We start from the raw sequence: 22,931 nt of genomic DNA, 5'->3' as shown, positions 1-22,931 counted from the left end.
CTTTACGTTATAAGGAAGCTGTTAGGGCACGACCGATACGTGGTGGAAGACATAGAAAACTGCCAAAATTCGCAGATTCCTTATATTAGTGTCCTAGATTTAAGCCGGCTTCGCCGTTGGGTGCGGCCCAGCCCAAATAACAGTGATTCAACTTGCGAAGGCAACGACTCGACGATACCAGAAGAGGGTGTTTCTGATTATGCATGTAATGATAACACCTGTATCGATTATGAGTATTTGGAGGAGGCCGCGGAGTCGCAAGGGTCAATGGGGGCGACTGATTGTCACGTTAATAGTTCCCGGCCAGTGGCAGCCTCAACCCTAGTGGCAACCTCGGCCTCTTTACAAGTACTGTCGCTGTCAAGTGACAGACCGTGTATTTCCGGTCTCTTTTTTCTTGATATTGGATTGACAAGACGTGTTTCACGTGGACAATTAATAAATCGAAGAAAACAACCGGCATCCTACTAAGTTATTACAAATACAGACATAGTCTTGTTGAATTTTGACTAAAAAACTTTAACAAAGCTCTTGTAAAAGAATTGGGATTTAAAACTATAAAGGTGGAGCGCAATCTTTCAATTTAAGGGAAACCATGTACTTGGGATTAACTAATTGATTATTTAAAATTTAAACACGCGCTCTACCAGGGGCCGAAACTGTTATTCCTTTTATAATATAATTTCTTGCAAAACTATTAATTTTGGACTTTTAATATGTTTGGATCAAGATAAAAATTATTTTCGGATTTTTATTTCCTGAGTCCGATAGAACTAGTTAAACTCGGACTTTTAAAAATAAAAGTCCGGAAATAAAAGTTAAATCCGGACTTTTATTTTTTAAGGCCAAAATAAAATTCCGGCTCGATAACAAAGAAACGGCCTATCCAAATTAAAAAAGTTTGGTACCAATCGATTCTCCTGGATTCCTAAAATTAAAAACCTTATGGACTTTTGAAAATTTATGTTAATAATACTAGAAATTTATCATAAACAAACTATATCGAAAATCTCGTGGTATAAATAGTGAACTTGCAGTGGATTTTTGCAATAAATTTCGTTCCAATACAACTATTAGAGTGAAAATTGGTACACCACATTCTGCTATAATGGGAAACCTTTCTGAAAAAAAAAAAAAAATGGGCGTAATCGGTAAGCAGCCACGCCTCTTTCTGTATATAGAAATTTCCTCAGTTGAGTTGATCCACATAATTTTTTTGGACAATGGGCGTAGCACCGCCTACTTTCCAAATAAGATTTTTTAGACTTTCAAGACAGATAACTCATACACCCTTTGAGCTATGTTTTTGCAAATTGGAAAGCGAACTTTATATGTATATTTGTACATACCGACAGAAAAATTTTAAATTCGAATTAACGTCACACCCACTTGTATATAAAAATATCAAAACTGGCTACTTGAATTCATTGCTAAATACGTGAATATGTCGGAGTTATTTCGGGACTATTGCGGGACCATTTGGGGATCCTTCCGGTATCATTCCTGGACGACTTTCGGGATACCGTCAGGGTAATTTCGGTACTTTTTCGGAATCATTTGGGGATCCTTCCAGCATCATTTCTGGATAGTTTTCGGGACTTGTCCGTGTTCCCGTCGGGATCATTTCGGGACTATTTCGATATCATTTTGGGACCCTTCCGGGATCATTTAAGGACCCTTCGAAACCGGTGGTTCAGCGCACATGATTTTTTAAATTACGAGCTTTTATGGCCATGGATTTGCTGCAAATTATTCGTAATTAAAGTTCGGTATGTTTTATTTTTAATATCTAACACAGCTTTTTCGTTCTATTTTTGATTATTTTAAATAAATCCTGTTATAGCTATAATTACACGTTTTGTAACATTTAACCAACTAAATACACGCCAAAGCAACACTATTTTCATCAAAAAAATTCTCTTTGGTTTTAGCTAATTGTAGTTTTACTCCTTTGTTCTTCACCCCTGTCATATCAATTAATTTAACTTAAAAACAAAATTTTAACTTCTTGGTTAATTATTGAGCTCAAGGTCGCAAAGATAAATACAACACCATATATTTTGTGGTATTATAATTTATATAATTGGTCGATATTTCGGTTTCAATCTGAAACCATCCTCAGGACTAGAAAAACACAAAATACCTAATATATGTTATTCGTAATTTTGTTATTCGTGTTTTGTTTCTTTCTTTCTTCGTAATAAGCCGTTTCTTTGTTATCAAGCCGGACTTTTATTTTGGCCTTAAAAAATAAAAGTCCGGATTTAGTTTTTATTTCCGGACTTTTATATTTAAAAGTCCGAGTTTAACTAGTTCTATCGGACTCAAAAAATAAAAATACAGATTTTACTTTTACTTTTATGGAAAAAGTTCGAAAAATAAAAAGTATGCATGGTTCGACATGATATTGCTATAGCGATACCTGGGAACTCAAACATTTTCACCTAGGACAATTTTTTGACCAGGACTTTTTCGACTCCGAAAAAAAAATAATTATTATTTTCCGTCCATGCGCTTTACCTTTATAATCTTAAATCCCAAAATTCTTTTACAAGAGCTACTGTTAAAGTTTTTTAGTCAAAATTCAACAAGACTATGTATTAAAGGAGAAATTGCCTTCTGTTTTTTGGTCCATTTGATTAGTAATTTAAGTAATTCCTAAGTGAAAATTCGTATCTTTATTTATTTGTTCAAAATACAGAGATTTAAGAGAAAACAACCGAATTCCACCTCGTATCATAACAAGAGAATTCCACCTCGTTTGTCAGCTACTTAATTTGCACAGCTGAAAATCGTGGTGAAATTCGCATACGCCTGAAAATTTAAAAGGATCGTGGTGAAAATCGCGTACACCCAAAAGTATGCAAGGATGTGCATTGAGTTTGGCAACACTCAGACCTAAAAGTATGCAAGGACGTGCATTGAGTTTGGCAACACTCAGGAGGCTAGCCATGAAGGTATGGCTTAAACGTCTTAATAGTTCGACTTGTGCGTTACGTAGCTCAAATTTTGTTATCAAACGTTGCACTGTCACCGAGTTTTAAACTATATTTCAGGTTTCAAGTCTCTAGATATCCAGGAAGTTAGTTAAAAATCGATTGAAAAATTCCCAGTTTAAAACTAGTTTTCTCAATACCTCGATCCATGCGCCACCTAGCGGAGTCTTTTTTATAAAATATTGCATTGTCATCGGGTTCTGACTTACGGCCCAAATTTCATGTCTCTAGCTCATCGGGAAGTTACTCGAAAATCGATCGCAATATTCACACAGTTTTTAAAGGATTTGCAGTTATTTTGACTAGCGCGTCACCTAGCGGAACTTTGTTTTCTATAAGTTGTATTGTCACCAGGCCTCTAAGTGCCAAGTTTCAAGTCTCTAGGTAACCGGGAAGTTAGTTAAAAATCCAGGGTGTTATGCGGACCGTGAATGGATTGAATGATTCCCTAATTAAAATTGTTTTTCTTACTATCTCCATCCGCTTGCCACCTAGCGAATTTTTTTTTTGATCAAATGTTGTATTGTCACCGGGTTCTGACCTACGGCCCAAGTTTCAAGTCTCTAGCTCACCCGCAAGTTACTCAAAAATCGATCGCAAGACTCCCCTGGTTTTTCAGGGATTTGTAGTTATCTCAATTAGCACGCCACATACCGGAACTTTGTTTTCTTTGTTTCTGTTTGTATTGTCACCGGGTCTCGAACTATGTGCTAAGTTGCAAGTCTCTAGGTAACCGGAAAGTTAGTTAAACATGGATTGAAAATTCCCAAATTAAAACTTGTTTTCATACTATCTCGATCCATGCGCCACCTAGCGGATTTTTTTAAATAAAATACTACACTGTCACCGGGTTCTAACTATTGGTCAAGTTTCATATCTCCAGCTCACCGGCAAGTAACTCAAAAATCGATTGCAAGATTCCCCTCGTTTTTCAAGGATTTGTAATTATCTCACTTAGCGCGCCACCTAGCGGAATTTTGTTTCCGGTAGATTGTATTGTCACCGGGTTTCGAACTATGTGCTAAGTTACAAGTCTCTATGTAACCGGGAAGTTAGTTAAAAATGGATTGAAAGATTCCCAAATTAAAATTAATTTTCCTATTATCTCGATCCATGCGCCACCTAGCGGAATTTTTTGAGCAAATGTTGCATTGTCACCGGGTTCTGACCCACGGCCCAAGTTTCAAGTCTCTAGCTTACCGGGAAGTTACTCAAAAATCGATCGCAAGATTCCCCTCCTTTTTCAGGGATTTGTAGTTATCTCAATTAGCACGCCACCTAGCGGAAATTTGTTTTCTATAGATTGTATTGTCACCGGATCTGGAACTATGTGCAAAGTTACAAGTCTCTATGTAACCGGGGAGTTAGTTAAAAATGGATTGAAAGATTCCCAAATTAAAATTAATTTTCCTAATATCTCGATCCATGCGCCGCCTAGCGGAATTTTTTGAGCAAATGTTGCATTGTCACCGGGTTCTGACCTACGGCCCAAGTTTCAAGTCTCTAGCTCACCGGGAAGTTACTTAAAATTCGATCGCAAGATTTCCTCCGTTTTTTCAGGGATTTTCGTTTATCTCGATTCGTGTGCCACCTGGCGGCATTTTGTTTTCCACGAATTGTAGTGCCATCGACCCGCAACCTAGGTGCTAAGTTTCAAGTCTCTGGATCACCGAGAAGTTAGTTAAAAGTCGATCGCAAAATTTCCATTTTAAAATTAATTTTCTGTATATCTCGCTCTGTGCGCCACCTAGCGGATTTTTTTCACTTGCATTTTAATGTCTCCCAGACCTGAACTATGTTCTAAGTACCAAGTGTCTAGCTCAACGGGAAGTTACCGAAAAAGCCATTTCCGTGGGTAAAAAATTCGTATGGAAATGAGGGGACAAACATGAAAGGGACTTAATATAAAGGTAGGAAAAATCGAATCCAGCTCTAGTTCTGTGGTCGGTGTGACGATCGTTTTATGAAAGGTTTTGTTTTTGCTGTGATAACAAATAGTTTCACGCTTATTGGTAGAATGCCTTATTTGGTCCATATAGTTTAGGTACCTAAAATTTAGGCGTACTCGCACCCAGCCTTAGATCAGAGGCTTTTTTAGCCTTTGGAAGGGTTTATTCAAACGAGAATTTAAGAAGAAACCCCACGTGAAATGGGTGGGTTCTACCTATAACCAGTTAGTAGAGGGAATCGTTGTTTGTCTGCGGATAGTACCAAGCATACCAGGTCTTTCCGCTGGATTCACCAATGGTATTACCTTCTAAATATGCTAAAACAGACAATAAAATCGTTCCCGAGATGGTCGACCTAGTGTCTTAATGGTGCTTGTTGCCGGAACGTACCGGATCTATATCCGACAAAGGACCAACAACATCGATAACAATACCCTAAAAATTCGGCGAGTGTCTTTATCGCTACAACTACGACAACAATATTCAACAAAATTAAAGGAAACGAAATATACATATCTGTATGCAATTCTTGTGTTTAGATTTTCGTAAACAATACTCTATAAAACCGTGTGATTATAATTGAACACGTCTGCATACAATGTGGTCGAATATTTTACACTTTTACCTTCTACTGAAAAGCACATCAAAACTCCTAAGTATGTAACGTGCATGAGATCATTTAAAAAATAAAATTTGGGAAAATAAGCGATTCAGTTACACTGTGCAGCATCTGGCTCGCTATTGAACCAAACTAACTCCGTTTGTCGAAGTATCTTTCGTTTATTTCAAACTAAAAGACCAGCAGAAGTGCTGCCATAGCTTTGGTTTGCCTGCGTGACTTAACAGAGTTTTTATTTCTACCTCCCTCTTCCTCCTAGGGTTCCTGGTTTACTTTCCACAAGAACTCAACAGAAGCACTCTCTGAATGTCTATGTCACTTTTGTTTGTCAAAATCGGCTGAGTGTAGTCGGAAGACATGGACATAATTTCCAGAAGGTCAAGAAAACAGGGTAAATTTTAAAAATGATATTAACTCTATTTGGGTCAAAAGTGGGGTTACGACTGCACACTTCTGCGCTACAGATGTACATATATGTACATACTAATAGACATACGAAAAGATATTACTTTTGATTAAAAATTTCAAAATAAGAGTATTTTTCAAAAAATACATGCGACTTCAATCGGCTTTGCTGAATAAATATGTGTGCGACGCCGAAAAATTAAATTCATATATACATTTATTGGTAGGTAAGATATGGAATGCCAGACTTTTTCACCATTTCATGTAATTCAACATGAATGTGATGTATGGTGGAATGCTAACGCTGAACGTGCGTTTGAACGTTTGGTTCACAGCGAACAAACACACAAGCTGCTTCTTTTTTTTTTTAAAGGGCATTAATGTTGGTTATAATAGAAAGGAACCAATTTTTATTATGGAGAACTAAAGTAAATATTTGGAAGTCTAATAATAGTATAACATTGATACAAGACTGTGTAAATAACATTTTAAGATTTTTCACCAATTTTTGGCAAATTAATACATCCGTTTTATAGATTTCACGCTCCATATTTAAAATAACCATTCCGTATAGCTAAGCTTTAAAATGCAAAAAACCGCTTTCAAATAGGTGCATTCTGTGTGAAGTCATCTAAGTCACCTAAGAAATACTCATCTCTTAAGAACATCAGAAACACGTAAAGAAGTGATGAAGGTTTGAGCCCCACAACGGTTTGGAGGGCTTAGAATATACCCCCGGCAGGTATGCTTGTCATAAGAGGCGAATAAGATACCCACATTATTCAAGGGGTTGTGTAACGCAACCTTCAAGGGGCTGTTAGCGCAATTTATAGCTTCTCCAACCCAATTGTCAACCTCACCTGCCCGTGGTAAATCCTGTTTCTTTAGCATTCGAGACTATGGCGAGCCCAAGTTCCTCATGAACCATGCGGTGGCTGCGGAATGGTTCAATGTGGTTATATTAAATCGTTCCCAAGATTATCGGGCTTGTAACTTAATGGTGATTGTTACCGGAATGTACCGAATCTATATCCGGCAAAGCAACGTCAACATCGTTAACACTCCCCAAAGCCTTCGGGGCGTGTCTTTATCGCTACAACAAAAATAACAACAACAAGGAAGGCTTAAAGAAGGAAACAGAAGTAAGTATGACCAGAAAGTAAAGCATGTTTAAAAATACCTGACCAGATAAAACTGCCCGGCCAGTCAATCGAACACAATATAGAACTTTTTTCCTTCGACGGATTTTGACGCATTTTTTCATCTTCATCAAGGGTACCGTCTCTATAGTAAAGCATCAACGCCCAAGTATTCCAGTCTGTCGGATATTTCATTTCTGATACGAGGCTATATTCATTTGCAATATGTCGTTTTTCTTATATGATCTGAGGATCAAATGGCAACTCTGTTGTGGTTGGGTCGTTTGTTCAGTTTGCTACATGCAATATTACATAGGTATATCATGATACATTTTACAACAACATATTAGCTATTATTGAAGTTTTGCTTGTTGTCTTTACTATTACTTATATGTTCGATATAGAGCAATTATGTCCCTAAAAAAATATCAATATCAAAAGACCAAAACAAAACACCCCCAACTTATAGACAGACAAGTCCAAGGCAAACCTCCTCAGAACCTCCACAATGATAATATGCATATGGGGTATTCCATCCCATTTCGACCAATTTTGAACCCGACCCCTTTAGAATTGGCTGAAAGTTTTTCTTCTTTTTCTAGCTTACGAAAGACGTTTTTCAGAAATTTTTCAAATTTTTTCATCCAACTCAAAAAAAGTTATGAATTAAAAAAAAAAAAAACCGTTATTGTTTAAATTTGTTTTTAAATGTACTTTTCGGAAAAAACGCAAAAAAATTTTAAAAGTTTTTTTTTGTAATTTTTCAGTTTTTCGAGATTTTTCGAATTTCGCCCTTTTTTGTTTTTTTTTTTTTCTCATAAAAAACTTCAATCAATTCTGTAATCATCCCCACTAATCCCGGAGTGGGCCGAGAATTTTTTTTTTATTTAATTGAAAAAAAAAACTTTACAATTTTTTTTGTATTTTTTCCGAAAAGTTCATTTAAAAACAAATTTTTAAAAAAACAAGAGATCCCAAACGGTCAATTTTTGAGAAAATTATAGCATTTTGAAAACAAAAACGGTGTTTTTTTTTAAATTCATAACTTTTTTTGAGTTGGATGAAAAAATTTGAAAAACTTTTGAAAAACGTCTTTCGTAAGCTAGAAAAAGAAAAAAACTGTCAGCCAATTCTAAAGGGGTCTGGTTCAAAATTGGTCGAAATGGGATGGAATACCCCATATACAAACCTACAATAAATGTAAAGGTTGAAAAGCACGGTGGTCGATCATCTGTGTCTAAAGTGCGTGTGAATTTGATTTGTTGAGTTGTCAGGCGTATTTCTATTGCATTGTTTTTTACAAAATGTATGCATTACAACAACTTTGAAGTATCAATTTCGCATACAATAGAATTGGTAGAGAAAAAAAACATCATAAGCAATAACTGTATATCACATAGCCAATTGACTGACGGCAGTCAGGTATTAACCATCATGATTTAGTTCTCAGATTGTTATTAGTACGCCCGATATGGTAAAGCGATAACTACTTTTTTTCGAATTAAACGATTCTTGACTTTTTTCTTTGCAATTTTTCATGTTTTTAATGTGATGTATACACAATGTTTATTAAGCGACATACATAGGGATCTGACGTCTGGACAATACATATATATTGCCAAAGTTTGCATGTTCTATGAATTGTAAATTTAATAAACGCATTTAGTACGTTGTTGGAAACCGAGGATTGCAGTTGCGAAATAAGCTAAAAGCGTTGCAGGGATTAAGATTCACTTTTCACAATAAAAAAGAACACAAATAAGTTTATATTAAATAATGCAAGTACGGCGTCATCAACTGTTGATCGCCTCCGTGGGCGCGATGTTGTTTGGAGTGCTGTTCGGTTGGGTCGGCTTCCCAAAAATACTCAAAGTGATGATTAGAAAGGTGCGAAACTCAAAGAAGAGTAACAGAGACACTGCACCGGTTTAGGAGGCTTAGAACATACTCGCAGAAGCTTTGCCTGCAACTAAAATACCCAAATGATTCAAGGAGTTGTGTAGCGCAACCCTTTCAAGGGGTTGCCAGCACAATTTATTGCTTCTCCAGACCAATTGTCAACCTTATCTACCCGTGGCGAATCCTGTTTCTTTAACAGCCCACCTCAAGTTCATCATGAAACTAGGGGGTGGGAGGCGGGATCGCCTAAAAGGTTCAACATGGTCATATCAAATCGTTCCCGAGATTGCCGGGCTTATACCTTAATGGTAATTGTTAAGGGAAATGTCTTTAAAGATACTCTTTATTTATAATAAAATAGCCGTAAATAAGAAAGAGTATAATAAGATCAAAATAAAAATTTAAATAAAACACATTAAATAAAAAAATCAACAAATTTAAAAAGCCGAATAGAGGAAAACAAAGACATAAAATAAAACACAATAAAAAAAGATTACATTAAGATCGTGGTTTCGAATCGAGCTCAAGGCCTAACAATAACACATTAATCTTAAAAAAAAAAAACAATAAAAACAATTCACTAAGAAGATGAAATATTTTTGTTTTTTTCAGAGCAGATATAGAGTTTAAGATAAAACAACATGTATAAAAAATAATAAAGCGAAATGAAAAATAGATATATAAAATGCAAAAAATAATTAATTAACTGAGTCTTTTGCAGACGTCAAGGAGTCTTCATAAAAGTGAAATAAAATAAAAACGATGGAATCAAAAAAAAAAAAAAAAAAAAAAAACAAGAACTAGAATAAAAATTAATTAAAACAATTGTTTATTTTGTTTGTTCTTAAATGAAATAAAATGAAGAAACAATAAAAGCATACATAACAAGTAAATAAAATTAAATAAAAGAAGTGAAATAAAAAAAATATAACAAAAAAATAAAAAAAAGACCAAATAGCCTAAAAACAAAAATAAAACAAAATTAAATAAATAAAGTAAAATAAAACAAGTAAGGGTGTCTAAGTTCGGGTGTAACCGAACATTATATACCCAGCGTGAGCTTCAATTGTACATTTCATTTCAGATAAATTACTTTTGTACATAACACGTGGCACCGCCCGTTTAAAAAAATGTCTCCCCATTTCCTCTTCCTAGAACTTGATAAGTGAAATATCATTTATTCAAAACTGCTTTTTGCTAAGTTATAGCTTATTATTCAAGTCTACGACCCTTTTAAACTTGTTTTATATCTAAGTTGCCGTGGTCTTTAACGGATCCCTTCCATTTTTACTAAAAATATTTTCTGCTATAAGGAAAATATGTGTAGACAATTTTATTACGATCCGTTAATTTTTCTTCGAGTTATGGCTCCTGAAACATAGAAAATTGCTTAGTCATAAAAGAGGCGGTGCACGCCCATTTTTTAAAATTTGATGTTTTTTCTATTTATTGTTATAAATCCACTTGGAAAATGAAATACCATTGATATGAAGCTCTTTTTTGCAAAGATATAGCTTATTTTATTCGTTCAGGACCCTTTTAAAAATCTTTTATATAAAAGTGGGCGTGGTCCTTAACCGATTTCGTTAATTTTTCTTCAAAGCATTCCTTATAGTAAAGGCAACCTCTATGCAGAATTTTGTTATGATAGGTTTAACGATTTTTGATTTATGATATTAATATTTCTAAAATTGATTTTATCACATTTTAGAAATATTTTTTTCAAATTTTTGTCAAGAGTCTCAATATCAGTCCACATGTCAAATTTCAACATTATAGATGTATTATTTACTAAATAATCAGTTTTTTTGTGTTTTCCAAAATGTTATATGTATGGGGTATTCCATCCCATTTCGACCAATTTTGAACCCGACCCCTTTAGAATTGGCTGAAAGTTTTTCTTCTTTTTCTAGCTTACGAAAGACGTTTTTCAGAAGTTTTTCAAATTTTTTCATCCAACTCAAAAAAAGTTATGAATTTTTAAAAAAACACCGTTTTTGTTTTCAAAATGCTATAACTTTTTCAAAAATTGACCGTTTGAGATTTTTTTTTTTTTTAATTTGTTTTTAAATGTACTTTTCGGAAAAAATTCAAAAAAATTTGTAAAGTTTTTTTTTTGTAATTTTTCAGTTTTTCGAGATTTTTCGAATTTCAACCTTTTTTTCTCATAAAAAACTTCAATCAATTCTGCAATCATCCCCACTAATCCCGGAGTGGGCCGAGAATTTTTTTTTTATTTAATTGAAAAAAACTAACATTTTTTTTGTATTTTTTCCGAAAAGTACCTTTAAAAACATATTTAAAAAAAAATGATCCCAAACGGTCAATTTTTCAAAAAGTTGACAAGAAAAAGTTTTTTTTGTAATTTTTCAGTTTTTCGAGATTTTTCGAATTTCGCCCTTTTTTTTTCTCATAAAAAACTTCAATCAATTCTGCAATCATCCCCACTAATCCCGGAGTGGGCCGATAATTTTTTTTTTTATTTAATTGAAACAATAACTTTAACATTTTTTTTGTATTTTTTCCGAAAAGTACATTTAAAAACATATTTAAAAAAAAAAAATGATCCCAAACGGTCAATTTTTGAAAAAGTCGACAATACTCCACAAAGCCTTCGGGAGTGTCTTTATAGTTAATACAATAACAACATAGCATTAAATAACATTACACTACAATAAAAAAAAAAAATTTCTTCAGAGTTATCACTAAAACGATTAACATATTCTTCTTCAATTTAAGCAAGTATCGCTCAAGCCTGGTACTGAAATACGTGACCTTTGGACGGAAACGCCATTCCCTCTGCACTTTTATATTTACGTATTCAATATAACCAATCCGGATGAAGTGATAAATGGTGGAAAACCAAATTTACAAGAAGTCGGGCCATTTGTTTTCGAGTGAGTGAACAAAAAATTATTTGACTTAAGTAAATAAAACTAAATTATATGCAAATTGAGTTACCTCAAGAAGAGAAAAGTTGACGAAACTACAGCGTTCCTCTGGATAAACTTTGATAATTTTGTTTTGTTTTTCTAATATGAACCTACTAAAGCACTCTAATGTATAAACAAATCTCTTTTCTAAAAGCGAGTGGAAAGATAAATACGATTTGAAAGATGACGCAGTGGAAGACTCAATTTCCTTTACCATGCGCAATACATTTTTCTACAACGCTGAAGCATCCAATAGTTTAACCGGCGAGGAGCTCATAACCATTGTACATCCATTGCTAGTGGTGAGTTTATTTGTGATTTTATTTAAAAGCACCTCTAAGCTTGTGAAGAAACGCCGGTATTACAAAAAAGTGACAGAAAAGTTATGTAAATTTTAAGTAAAATAAGATTTGAGAAATGTTTAACATCTTCAAGTGTTTTGTTATGGTGAATATTTATTTTTGTTACGGAACTTTGTTTTAATTAATGAAAGGCAGTTGAACAAAGGGGGTTTGGTGCGGTATATTTTTATTTAAAATATTTTATGTATGTTTTTTCTAAAGTTTAATTTACTTTGCAGTTTACGGCCTCATCTTTTCTGTTTATTATATTTGATAATAAATTATTTTTTTAAAAGTATGTTTTTGTTTTTTTTTTTATTCAAAACCGAAACTCTATTTGGATCACAACTTTTATTTTCCTTATTTTATAGAAACTATTTTTTCTTACCGGCGGCCACCGTGGTGTGATGGTAGTGTGCTCCGCCTACCACACCGTATGCCCTGGGTTCACACCCCGGGCAAAGCAACATCAAAATTTTAGAAATAAGGTTTTTCAATTAGAAGAAAATTTTTGTAAGCGGGGTCGCCCCTCGGCAGTGTTCGGCAAGCGCTCCGAGTGTATTTCTGCCATGAAAAGCTCTCAGTGAAAACTCATCTGCCTTGCAGATGCCGTTCGGAGTCGGCATAAAAACATGTAGGTCCCGTCCGGCCAATTTGTAGGGAAAATCAAGAGGAGCACGACGCAAATTGGAAGAGAAGCTCGGCCTTAGATCTCTTCGGAGATTATCGCGCCTTACATTTATTTTTATTTTTTTATTTATTCTTTTTATTTAAAGCAGAAAAAGTGGTTTTTAAAAAAAATAATAAATTTTTTTTTCTGATTATAAAGAATTTTTTTTATTTAATTTAATAGGAGAGCAGTTAATTGCAGACGATTAAGAGAGTTTGGATTTTTTTACTTGATGTAAATAATCTTCGTTTTGGCAAAATCCACAACTAAAATTTTTAAGATTTTTTATTATTGCCGGGTTCTTCAAACAATTTTTTTAATTAATAAATTTTTTTTAATAATTAAAATTTGTAACAGAGAAATTATTGCCCTGCGCGGTGAAACTTATTCTTAAAAGATTTTTATTACAAGGAATGACTATCTCGTGATACCGGTGTTTTTTAGGTTCCAAAAATCCCGGAACTATTGCACTTTAATCCCGGGATTGTTGAAAATGGCATTTTCGTATCTAGTTGAATAATTTAAAACTTGCTCCACAAATATCCCACTTTTAAGAGCGAAGCAAGCATTACACTGGGAGCAAAAAATATATGTGACCGGTCTATGAATAAAAAAACAGCTGTTAACAGCTGTTTCTCGCAAAAAAAAAAAATAGCTGTTAACAGCTGTTTCTCGCAATTTCTTTTTTGAGTCATAGGCCACCTTTTCATAGACCGGGTCACATATAACAAATCAAAAATTGGGATCTAAGAAATAGGACTATACTTTATCGAAGGTTTTGACGTGGTGAACCCGACTCTGAGTCAAAACAGTCCCGGTACTTCAAGTTTTTGACATATTTAAACCTTAAAATGCAAAAAACACTTTTTAGTTAGATGATACATTTTGTTTTTAAATCATTATTTCTCCTGAAAGGTCCATTCATACTCTTCAAAATCGAGTTTTTGGAGAATTTTTTTTGCTTCTGACAAATCGTCTACATATTTACATAATTTACTGAGTTTGGAAAATTCGTCAACGTGTTACATCTTTTGCCAAAAAGCGTAAAGGAAATCCATGATTTAAGAAAAATACAGGCTAAATTTCGGGACGAACCCCAAGTTCCCGAAAAATCCGAGGTCAAAAAATACAGAAAATAGCCATCCCTAGTTATAACTATAACTGAACAATTTTTTCTTTTATTATTTTTGTATTAAATCAAAAGTGAAAATTTATTTTAAATGGGCTTCATTGTTTGCCTTTAAACTATGAAATTTTATAAAAAACAAAATATTTTTTTCATGTTGGATCAATTAAACTTCTTTTTAGGAGAAAATTCCATCTGAATTTTCGTATTTTTTTAAGTCGTAAAAAATTTTCTTAGAACTTTTTTATTAATGACAGAAAATTAGAGCTCAGAGAAAATATTGCCCTACACAGCGAAATTTATAGCCTCTTAAATTTTTGTCTCAAATCTAAATTTTAATTTTATATATGACTTAAACTTTTTAATTAAAAACCTTTAAATTTAATATATTTGCTCATTTAAAAATTGCAACTTTATTTTGAATCGGTTTCAATGGTTTATTTACTTATACAGTTTCGTTAAAAAAGTTTTGATTTTTTTTGTTCAGGTTTGAAATTATTTTATTCACTTTTTGTTGTTTTTTTTTTTTTTGATTACTGCAAACAGTTTTGTATAAAATTACCAGAGAAGTGCCTGCTCTGCGCTAGTAATTTTATTAATTCTCAAATTCTGGTTTTATATTTTTACACTTTTGTTAAGAATTTTGTTCCTTTTTTAATTTTTCTTGGGTTCTTTTAATAAACATTTTTTTTTGTTTCAATTTTAAACTCGAAATCAAAAATTGTTTCCTTCTTTTTTGCAATTTATAAAATTTTAAAAATAATCAAATGATTTGATGCATTTATAATTTATATAATTTTTTCACTACTTTTTTATTTTTTATTTACAATTTGCCATGACTTATTTTGTTTTTGGCTTTACGATTAGCTGTATTTTTTATAAATTTTTTTTTTTCAAGTATTTGGCTTTAATAAATTTAAATATTATTTATAACTAGGCTGTTCCTCGTCAGGAGAGAAAGTAGATTGAACTGACAGATCCGTGGGGACCTCACATATACTGAATGAGTCCTCAGTGTTACCAGACCGACCAAACTGGAAACCCCTATCAAAAAGTACGACCTATGTTCTAAATAACTACGTTCTATTGGCAAATACTAGAAGCTTTTACATCTGATAGCTGTGCCACTCCAAATAGCTGGAGTCTTAGCTTGGCAAGCGCAGAGTGCGAGCACAAAACGTGGTCGATCGTTTCCTTCATCTACTATCACTGACTAGGTCCAATTTAAACGCATGTATCGTCAGAATACCCGTATTGAGCCTACAGTCTTTTCTTTGATAAGAGTAACTTTGTTACTTTACAGCCCAGCGCTTGGGTCTACGCCTTTTCCGCTTGGTCGATCATGTGCAACTCTAGTTTTCTCATAATTTCACAAATTCTAATTTGGACGTCTATGGAGGATGCTTCGAGGGATGCACCCTTTTCAGCTAGTTCATCAGCTTTTTCATTCCCATACACCCTGGAACCCAATATAGATATATGTTTCTCCCTATACCGATTTTTTCGAGGGATTGCTTCCACTCTTTTAGTTGTTCTGGTATGCGAGATTATTGCCTTAATTGCTGCATGGCTTTCAATATAAAATTTGATGCGACTGCAGTTTAAGTTATTTTCTTCCAGTGTTTCTACTGCTTTGGTGACGGCTACTACTTCCGCCTGAAATGCGCTTAAGTGATCTGGCAGCATTTAGAATCTGTTTATTTCCGGATCAGTACAGTAAACCGCAGACGCTGTCTCTTCCATTACTTTTCAACCATAGGTCTAGTACATTCCGATAACAAGCACCATTGAAGCACTAACCCTACTATCTCGGGAACGATTTAATATGACCAAATTGAACCTTCTAGGCCATCTACGCCCCCCTCGCCTGTGTATGATACTTGCATATTTGTAACAGAGTTCACATCGCTTAGGTAAGGTTGACAATTGGGTTTCGAAGGCTATGAATTCCGGTTATCAGCTCCTTGAATCTCGGAATTAGGTAGCCTCTTCGTCCAGTAATTAATGACGCTATACTACTATGGCCGCATAGTTTGCGTTCAAGCTGCCCCGACGCAATCAGCGTCGTTGCAGTTGTAAAGACTGTGTTCGCCGCCACCAGATCTGTGGGTGGAATATGCAGAATGGCATACAGTGTAGCCGTCGGAGTTGTTTTCAGAGCTTCCGCAATGCTAACTATTGATAGCTTGCATACCAACTTGAATTTCTCGAAGTAGGTTATTTTTTTGTAAGGCGCGAATAACTTCCAAAGACATTTTAGGCTCCCAATACCGTCAGGAAGATTCCGTAGATTTTTTTCTAATATATTTTGCGTGTTTTTTTTATTCTTTCTTTAATACTCATTTTTCTCCTCCACTTTATCCAACAGCCCATCTCGGTCGTCGTTTTACGCGAACGCGCCGCCATGTTAGATCTCGTCGCTAAGGCAATAAAAATCGTATTCGCCGACCAGAAAGCCATCATACAAGCTAAATTTATGGATGTATTTTTTCGTGGGCTCTATGTGGATTGCTCATCGGAGGAATTTGCTTCGAAAGCGCTCTGCACCGCCTTCTACACGGGCGAAGTGAGACAGGCGAAACAAGTTAATGAAACACATTTTCTATTCTCATTTATGGGGAGTGTAAGTAGCACTCAAATATGTATATAAGGAAACTCTTTGTTAAAAAATATTCTCTTCAACACAGAGAAATCACAGCGACAGCGGTCGTTTTACCGTTTGTCGCGGCGTTAAAAATAGCAACAAATTAGGCAAAGTTATACGTTTCGGTGATGAACCGATGCAGGACATTTGGGCCGGTGATCAGTGTAATGAGTTCATAGGCACCGATTCAACAATATTTCCACCTTTTATGACCAAAGAGCAGGGCATATGGGCTTTTACGCCTGATCTATGTCGGTCATTCGGTGCAGTTTATAGACGACGTTCGTCGTATCATGGCATGCCGGCGATGCGTTATCACATGGATTTGGGTGATATAAAGGTTTGTATGTTCGTTTTTTGAAAAGCTATCGAATTAACAAGATGTTTTAATACTTTACAGGCCGACCCAAGTTTATATTGCTTCTGCGATGATCCTGAAGATATCGATAGCTGTCCTGTAAAAGGTACTATGAATTTGGAACCTTGCGTAGGCGCACCAATTATAGCCTCTATGCCACATTTTTTCAAAGGTGACCCAAGCTTATTTGAGCACGTGAATGGTCTGAATCCGAATGAGAAAGATCATGCAGTTTATATTGATTTTGAATTGGTAAATTTGTCTTAAAACTGAGATCCTCACGAACAATCTCTTACAATCTTCCTTCCTCAGACCTCTGGTACACCATTTCGGTCTGCCAAGCGTATACAGTTTAATTTGGATGTAGAACCTGTGGAGAAAATCGAACCTGTAAAGGATTTACGTAAAATGGTTTTGCCTCTCTTTTGGGTGGAAGAAGGCGTGGCATTGAATAAGACTTTCACTAATATGCTTAAATATACGCTTTTTCTGTAAGTTTTTTTTTTAACTCAAGCAACCCTTAATGAGACGTTTAAACGCCTTTTTTATCTTCAGTGGTCTCAAATTTAACTCGGCTCTTCGTTGGTCTCTCATTACGCTGGCTTTAATTGGTTTTATGTCGACTAGTTATTTGTATTATAAGAGAAGCGATAGTTTGGATATAACGGTACCGCCAAGAGTCATAAGCGAACCTTCAAATAAAGTTGAGGATGTCAAGCCATCAGCGGCTAAATTGCCTGCACCTTCAATATCTGATACGGATCTCTCAAATCGCCGCATGCCTGTGGATAGATTTTAGTTTCAATCGAAAAGAGAGGGGAGTCATTTAAACGTAGTTGTATGTATGTATGTGTATTCATTTGTCATAAAACCTCCCGCAGCACTGTAACAACAGATCCTGTCCCTATAACAGGGTCTATAATTTTTTAGATATATCTTCATATTGACTTATGAGCACCTCATTGTAAGAGTTTACTATTTAGGAAAAACTGAGCTGTGGGGAAATAAAGAGAAAACCCCGCGTTTATTTGAGAATTTTCATTCCTTGTCTTGACTTTAAAGAACTGTCCAGTAAGCTCTTCTTCGAAAAATCTAGTTTCATTTATTAACCCCCAACTTTATCCCCGATGAAACTTTGAGTCGAAGAACTGGAGATAGAGAAACACTGAAAAGCGTGAGTTAGCCCGACCTGGGGGGGTCAGTTCAATATAACCACCGAGCCCTTTAAATATTCAAGAGTTCCAGGACAGAAGCTAGACTCTATAAGAATTTAAAATAATCTAAATTCGGTTCCAAAATACCTCAAAACTGTGACTAATGAAACGATATTTACTTTCAAAGTCCAGATGACCCAAACACAGTCTAAGGGATCGGTAAAATGGTCTCAGGAAAACCAAAACTTTGCGATTCGCCTTAGAAGTGACGAACATGGAATGATTCACCGGCTAGACAATTCTAGGTGATTTCTAAAAGCACGCCAGTAATTCCTTCAGTTGAAAACTGCAATGTGGTTTAAGAGGGCCTCCTCTACCCCTTCCTATCAATGGGGTTTTGTCCATAGGAATCATTTTAAAACATTTGCACCTCTAACACCTTGGAATGTATTCCGTTGGGGGCGCGCAAACCTCGATTAGGGATAAATAACTTAAGCTAAGGATAATCTATAAACTAAGTACGAATTCCAAGTGAATGCAATGGCGCATGAAAGAAACCTGGAGCTACCCTTCGATTTTTTTAATCGTGCAAACTTAACTGATAGTAAGTAGCCTTGTGGGAAGTCGCACTCGTAAGATCCAGTCAGCTCCTCACCGGCGGGCTACATTTCTTCCCACCTTTCTTAGTGATTAGGCAGGTGTAAATTAGAACCCGACCGATTAATGGGCGTCGGTAATGAAAACTAACCATTTTTCGTCATCAGTCGAATATTTTCTCCCCGGACGATCAATCACCATTGGCACCAGGCAAAATTTGGACATAGGTCTGGCTCTACACTTAATGTCCAAACGGTAAGCATGGCCTCGCTATTTTATGCACAAAGGTACCAATTTTTCACATGCAAACCTCCATATCTCAGCAGGAAGACAGTCAATTCCTAGTGGTGTTAATTTCGAGCGGAGATATTGCTATTCACACTTCGTCATAATATGGTGGTGGAATTTGGTCCTAATTTTTCTCAACTAGGATATGGTAGGGAGCATCTTCAGATCTCTTCCTAATTTTATAATTAAGAAGAACGGTTGATATTCTGGGCAACTTGCTATTTAGTTAATAACTATCCTTGAAGATGGCTATGGATTTGGGGTTAAGACAAGAGACGGTCTTCCATTTCTGCCAACTCGGGATTGGTATGGTGTAGTCCATTAGCAAATTTTCGGGTGCGATTTGCAGAATATCAGTATAACTTATCTGATGTGGTACTAATTGCCTAAAATTTGCCTAACAATCCATCGGAGGAAGGCTCAGCAAAACCACAAAGGCTTTTGGAATTGTGGAAGGAAGTGTGCTTCTTATGATCAGCTCGGCCTACACATGCAGTTTGCCTATGCTGCGATGCGCGCCTAGTACTTCACATTTTTAGTGACTCCACAGATAGGGTTCCTTAAACAAGTAGGAAGGCACGGCTTATGACTAAACCAATACAGTGTTAAGTAGATATCCATTACTAATGAAGCATTACGTGTCTTGAAGACGAAAATGTAGATCGGCATTAATCTTAGATATCCCTCTCCAAGTATCTTAAGATACTAAAATAGTTGTTAACCAAGGTTACAAGCAGATCCCAATGTTGAGACTGGGGCGTTTGTGCTGGATAAGAGCAGCTGGTGACAGTGGGAGCGAGTCTTATTACTTTAAACAAGTAAAAATTCTTTGTATATCCGGCACGATATCGGAAATGACTTGTTGTTGTTGTTATTGTTGTAGCGATGGCTTTGGGGAGTGTTATCGACGTGATGGTCCTTTGCCGGATACAGATCCGGAACCTCCGGTAACACAGCACCACTAAGGTACTAGCCCGACCAACTCGGGAACGATTTATACCTTCAGGCCGCGGAAACGACTTTGATTGAAATTTGGCATATAGATATTGTATCACATTGTAAAACTTTGTACCTAGGTGTTGGCACTGAGGGTGTTTTCACAAGGTTGCCATCTATTTGAAATGTAAAAAAAACTACATGAGATATTCCAATATGGTTATCAAACGGAAGCTTTGCCTTATTATAACTATAAGTATATTACTCTGTATAACCACTACTATCTCGGAAACGGATCAACCGATTTGGGTAAAAATTGGTACATCAATAGTGTGTTAGATTCTAAGACTTTTCACCTAGGCGATGTCACTGAGGATTTCGGCTTCACCGGTTTCAGTAAAATTTCCTGGATAGGATTGAAATTCAGATACGAAAATTAATTTACAATGGATTGTATTCAAAAATGAATAATGCAATTATGCGACTGGGTCATTAAGGCAGTGGGTTGGCGAAATAATACTACGTTCTACGTGCACATATTCTATTGAAGCTTTTAAGAAGTACATTAAAGTTAAAATCCTCAATTATTAAATTAATTACCCGTTTTAAATTTGTTTTTCAAGTTCTTTTTGCGGTGAGTGATCGATATGTTTTTGGAATCTATTTTAAACGAACTCAGCAATAGGTAAAAATATTACTTACTTATTTAATTGGCGCTTAACCGTTTAAACAGTTATGGCCGTCCAACAAGGCGCGCCAGTCGCTCCGTCTCTCTGCCAACCGGCGCCAATTGGTCACACCAAGGTAGTTTAAATCGTTTTCCACCTGGTCCTTCCAATGGAGGGGGGGACGCCCTCTACCTTTGCTTCCATAGGCGGGTTCCGATAGAAATACTTTCTTGGCCGGAGCATCATCTTTCATTCGTTTTAATTCGCTGGACTATGTGGATATCTGCGTATAGCTCGTACAGCTCATCTTTAAATCTTCTTCGGTACTCACCATGGGCAACGCGTAGAGGTCTATAAATCCATCGAAGAACTTTTCTCTCGAACAATCCCAGAGCCGCTTCATCTGCTGTTGTCATCGTCCATGATTTTGCACCATATAGCAGGACGGGTACGATAAATGACTTGTAGAGTATGATTTTCGTTTGACGAGAGGACTTTACTTTTCAATTGCCTACCTGGTCCAAAGTAGCATTTATTGGCAAGAGTGATTCTTCGCTGGATTTCAGAGCTGATGTTGTTGCTAGTATTGATGCTGGTTCCCAAATAAACGAAGTATTTTACTATTTCGGAATTACTGCTGCCAACAGTAGCGTGGTTGCCAAGGTACATATGCGCTGACTCTTTGCTCGATGACAGCAAGTACTTCGTTTTGTCCTCATTCACCAGCAAAGGTAAAAATATGATGGTTTGAAGGTAAAAATATATGTATAAAAAAAGTAGAATATTTATAATGAAGACATATAGAACATAGTATTGTGGCGAATATTAGCATTTCTAACATCACTATGCTTTTAGCAAATAAACACAACGACAGTAAGCCATTTACACACATACATAGAAGGCATCGAAGAATATTTCACACACATTACCAGCAGATTGAAGCGAAGCGCTTATTTCATAAACACATATGTAGTCAGCAGATAAGATCGAAGAAGAAAGAGAAACAATCATACATCACGTTCTCATCAGCTAAGTGCAGAAGCTATTACTCACACATACACATATATATAGCTACATAGCCAAGTATGAGATAAAACTGTTCCAGAAGGCATATTCGTGAAAAGTCTCGACCTTAGGAGAAATAGGTGAACGAAACTAACTGAGAGTATAAAAGCAGCGTGGTGCAAGCAATAAGGAATCAGTTTGATTTTAACACGCTTTAGTGAAGCGATAATTGTAATTGTGAAGTACTACACCCAAATTAGTCGAAGTAAAGAACGTTTTGTTATACTGAATATTTGAGTTATTTATTCGACAGTTCAGGTATTCGAACGTTAACAGAAGCTGAAAAATAATCAGGAATTTCCCAAAATTCGTTACAGTATATTAGCGGGTACTTGAAGGATACCGAGTAAAGCTACTGTATAATAACAATTGTGTGTGTAAACACTTGCGGTGCTACTGGAAAGGATCACTACAAATTCTTGAAACTAAACATTTAAAACTTACAAAAATTCGTTTAAAAATCTACACTGAAGGTTGCGCGTTCTTTGTTACCATTAATTGGCAACCAGAGAATTTAGCAGAATCGGCTGACCTGAATTTTATCTATATATATTATATTAACTAAAATTGCTTGCTTTTAAATAAAATTAATATGCATGAAATTTAACAAGTAATTATTAAGTTATAACTCAAGAGCAGAAATTTGCACACAGCAAAAAATAATTAAAAATTACGTCTCGATCAATTAAACGCTAAAAATTTCGTGTAATTTTTTTCTAATCCTACGTGTTTCACTTAATTTCAATATAATCCCACTTTGATCTTTCTTTTGATTTATGTGCATTCGACGACATGAATGAAGCCATTTTTTTTCATTGCTGCCATATAATTTGTCATATTTTGCATTTGTTTAACACTTTTTTTTGTATTTGCTTTCGTAAGTAAAAATAACAAGTAAGGAAGGCTAAGTTCGGGTGTAACCGAACATTACATACTCAGTTGAGAGCTTTGGAGACAAAATAAGGGAAAATCACCATTTAGGAAAATGAACCTAGGGTAACACTGGAATATGTTTGTATGACATGGGTATTAAATGGAAGGTATTAAAGAGTATTTTAAAAGGGAGTGGGCCATAGTTCTATACATGGACGCGATTTCGGGATATCGCCATAAAGGTGCGGTTTGTACGATATGGGTATCAAAT

At 35.4% G+C, this 22,931-nt stretch overlaps 2 protein-coding genes across 6 annotated transcripts in view; one reads left to right on the top strand and one right to left on the bottom strand.

Moving 5' to 3' along the window:
* The window catches only part of SNF4Agamma (SNF4/AMP-activated protein kinase gamma subunit), a 591,124-nt gene that overhangs the window by 419,107 nt on the left and 149,086 nt on the right, over positions 1-22,931 (bottom strand). The window lies entirely within an intron of this gene.
* Positions 8,765-18,138, top strand: Snmp1 (Sensory neuron membrane protein 1). The gene is made up of 8 exons (XM_067758906.1): positions 8,765-8,995; positions 11,747-11,904; positions 12,095-12,242; positions 16,446-16,700; positions 16,765-17,061; positions 17,122-17,331; positions 17,392-17,570; positions 17,635-18,138. Exons 1-8 carry the CDS (start codon positions 8,885-8,887, stop codon positions 17,876-17,878), a joined length of 1,602 nt encoding a protein of 533 aa, XP_067615007.1. The 5' UTR covers positions 8,765-8,884; the 3' UTR covers positions 17,879-18,138.

The sequence above is a fragment of the Eurosta solidaginis genome, chromosome 1 (assembly GCF_040869045.1).
Source record: "Eurosta solidaginis isolate ZX-2024a chromosome 1, ASM4086904v1, whole genome shotgun sequence".
Taxonomy (NCBI): Eukaryota; Metazoa; Arthropoda; class Insecta; order Diptera; family Tephritidae; genus Eurosta; species Eurosta solidaginis.
Note: the sequence above shows the minus strand (reverse complement) of the source record. Positions and strands in the feature narration are given on the sequence as shown.

Excerpts from the sequence above, each read along its gene's own strand:
- Snmp1 (XM_067758906.1), top strand. The coding sequence starts at position 8,885 with ATGCAAGTACGGCGTCATCAACTGTTGATCGCCTCCGTGGGCGCGATG. Across the intron at positions 12,243-16,445 it reads TTGTACATCCATTGCTAGTG|CCCATCTCGGTCGTCGTTTT; the intron begins GTGAGTTTATTT and ends TTTATCCAACAG. Across the intron at positions 17,062-17,121 it reads TGGATTTGGGTGATATAAAG|GCCGACCCAAGTTTATATTG; the intron begins GTTTGTATGTTC and ends AATACTTTACAG.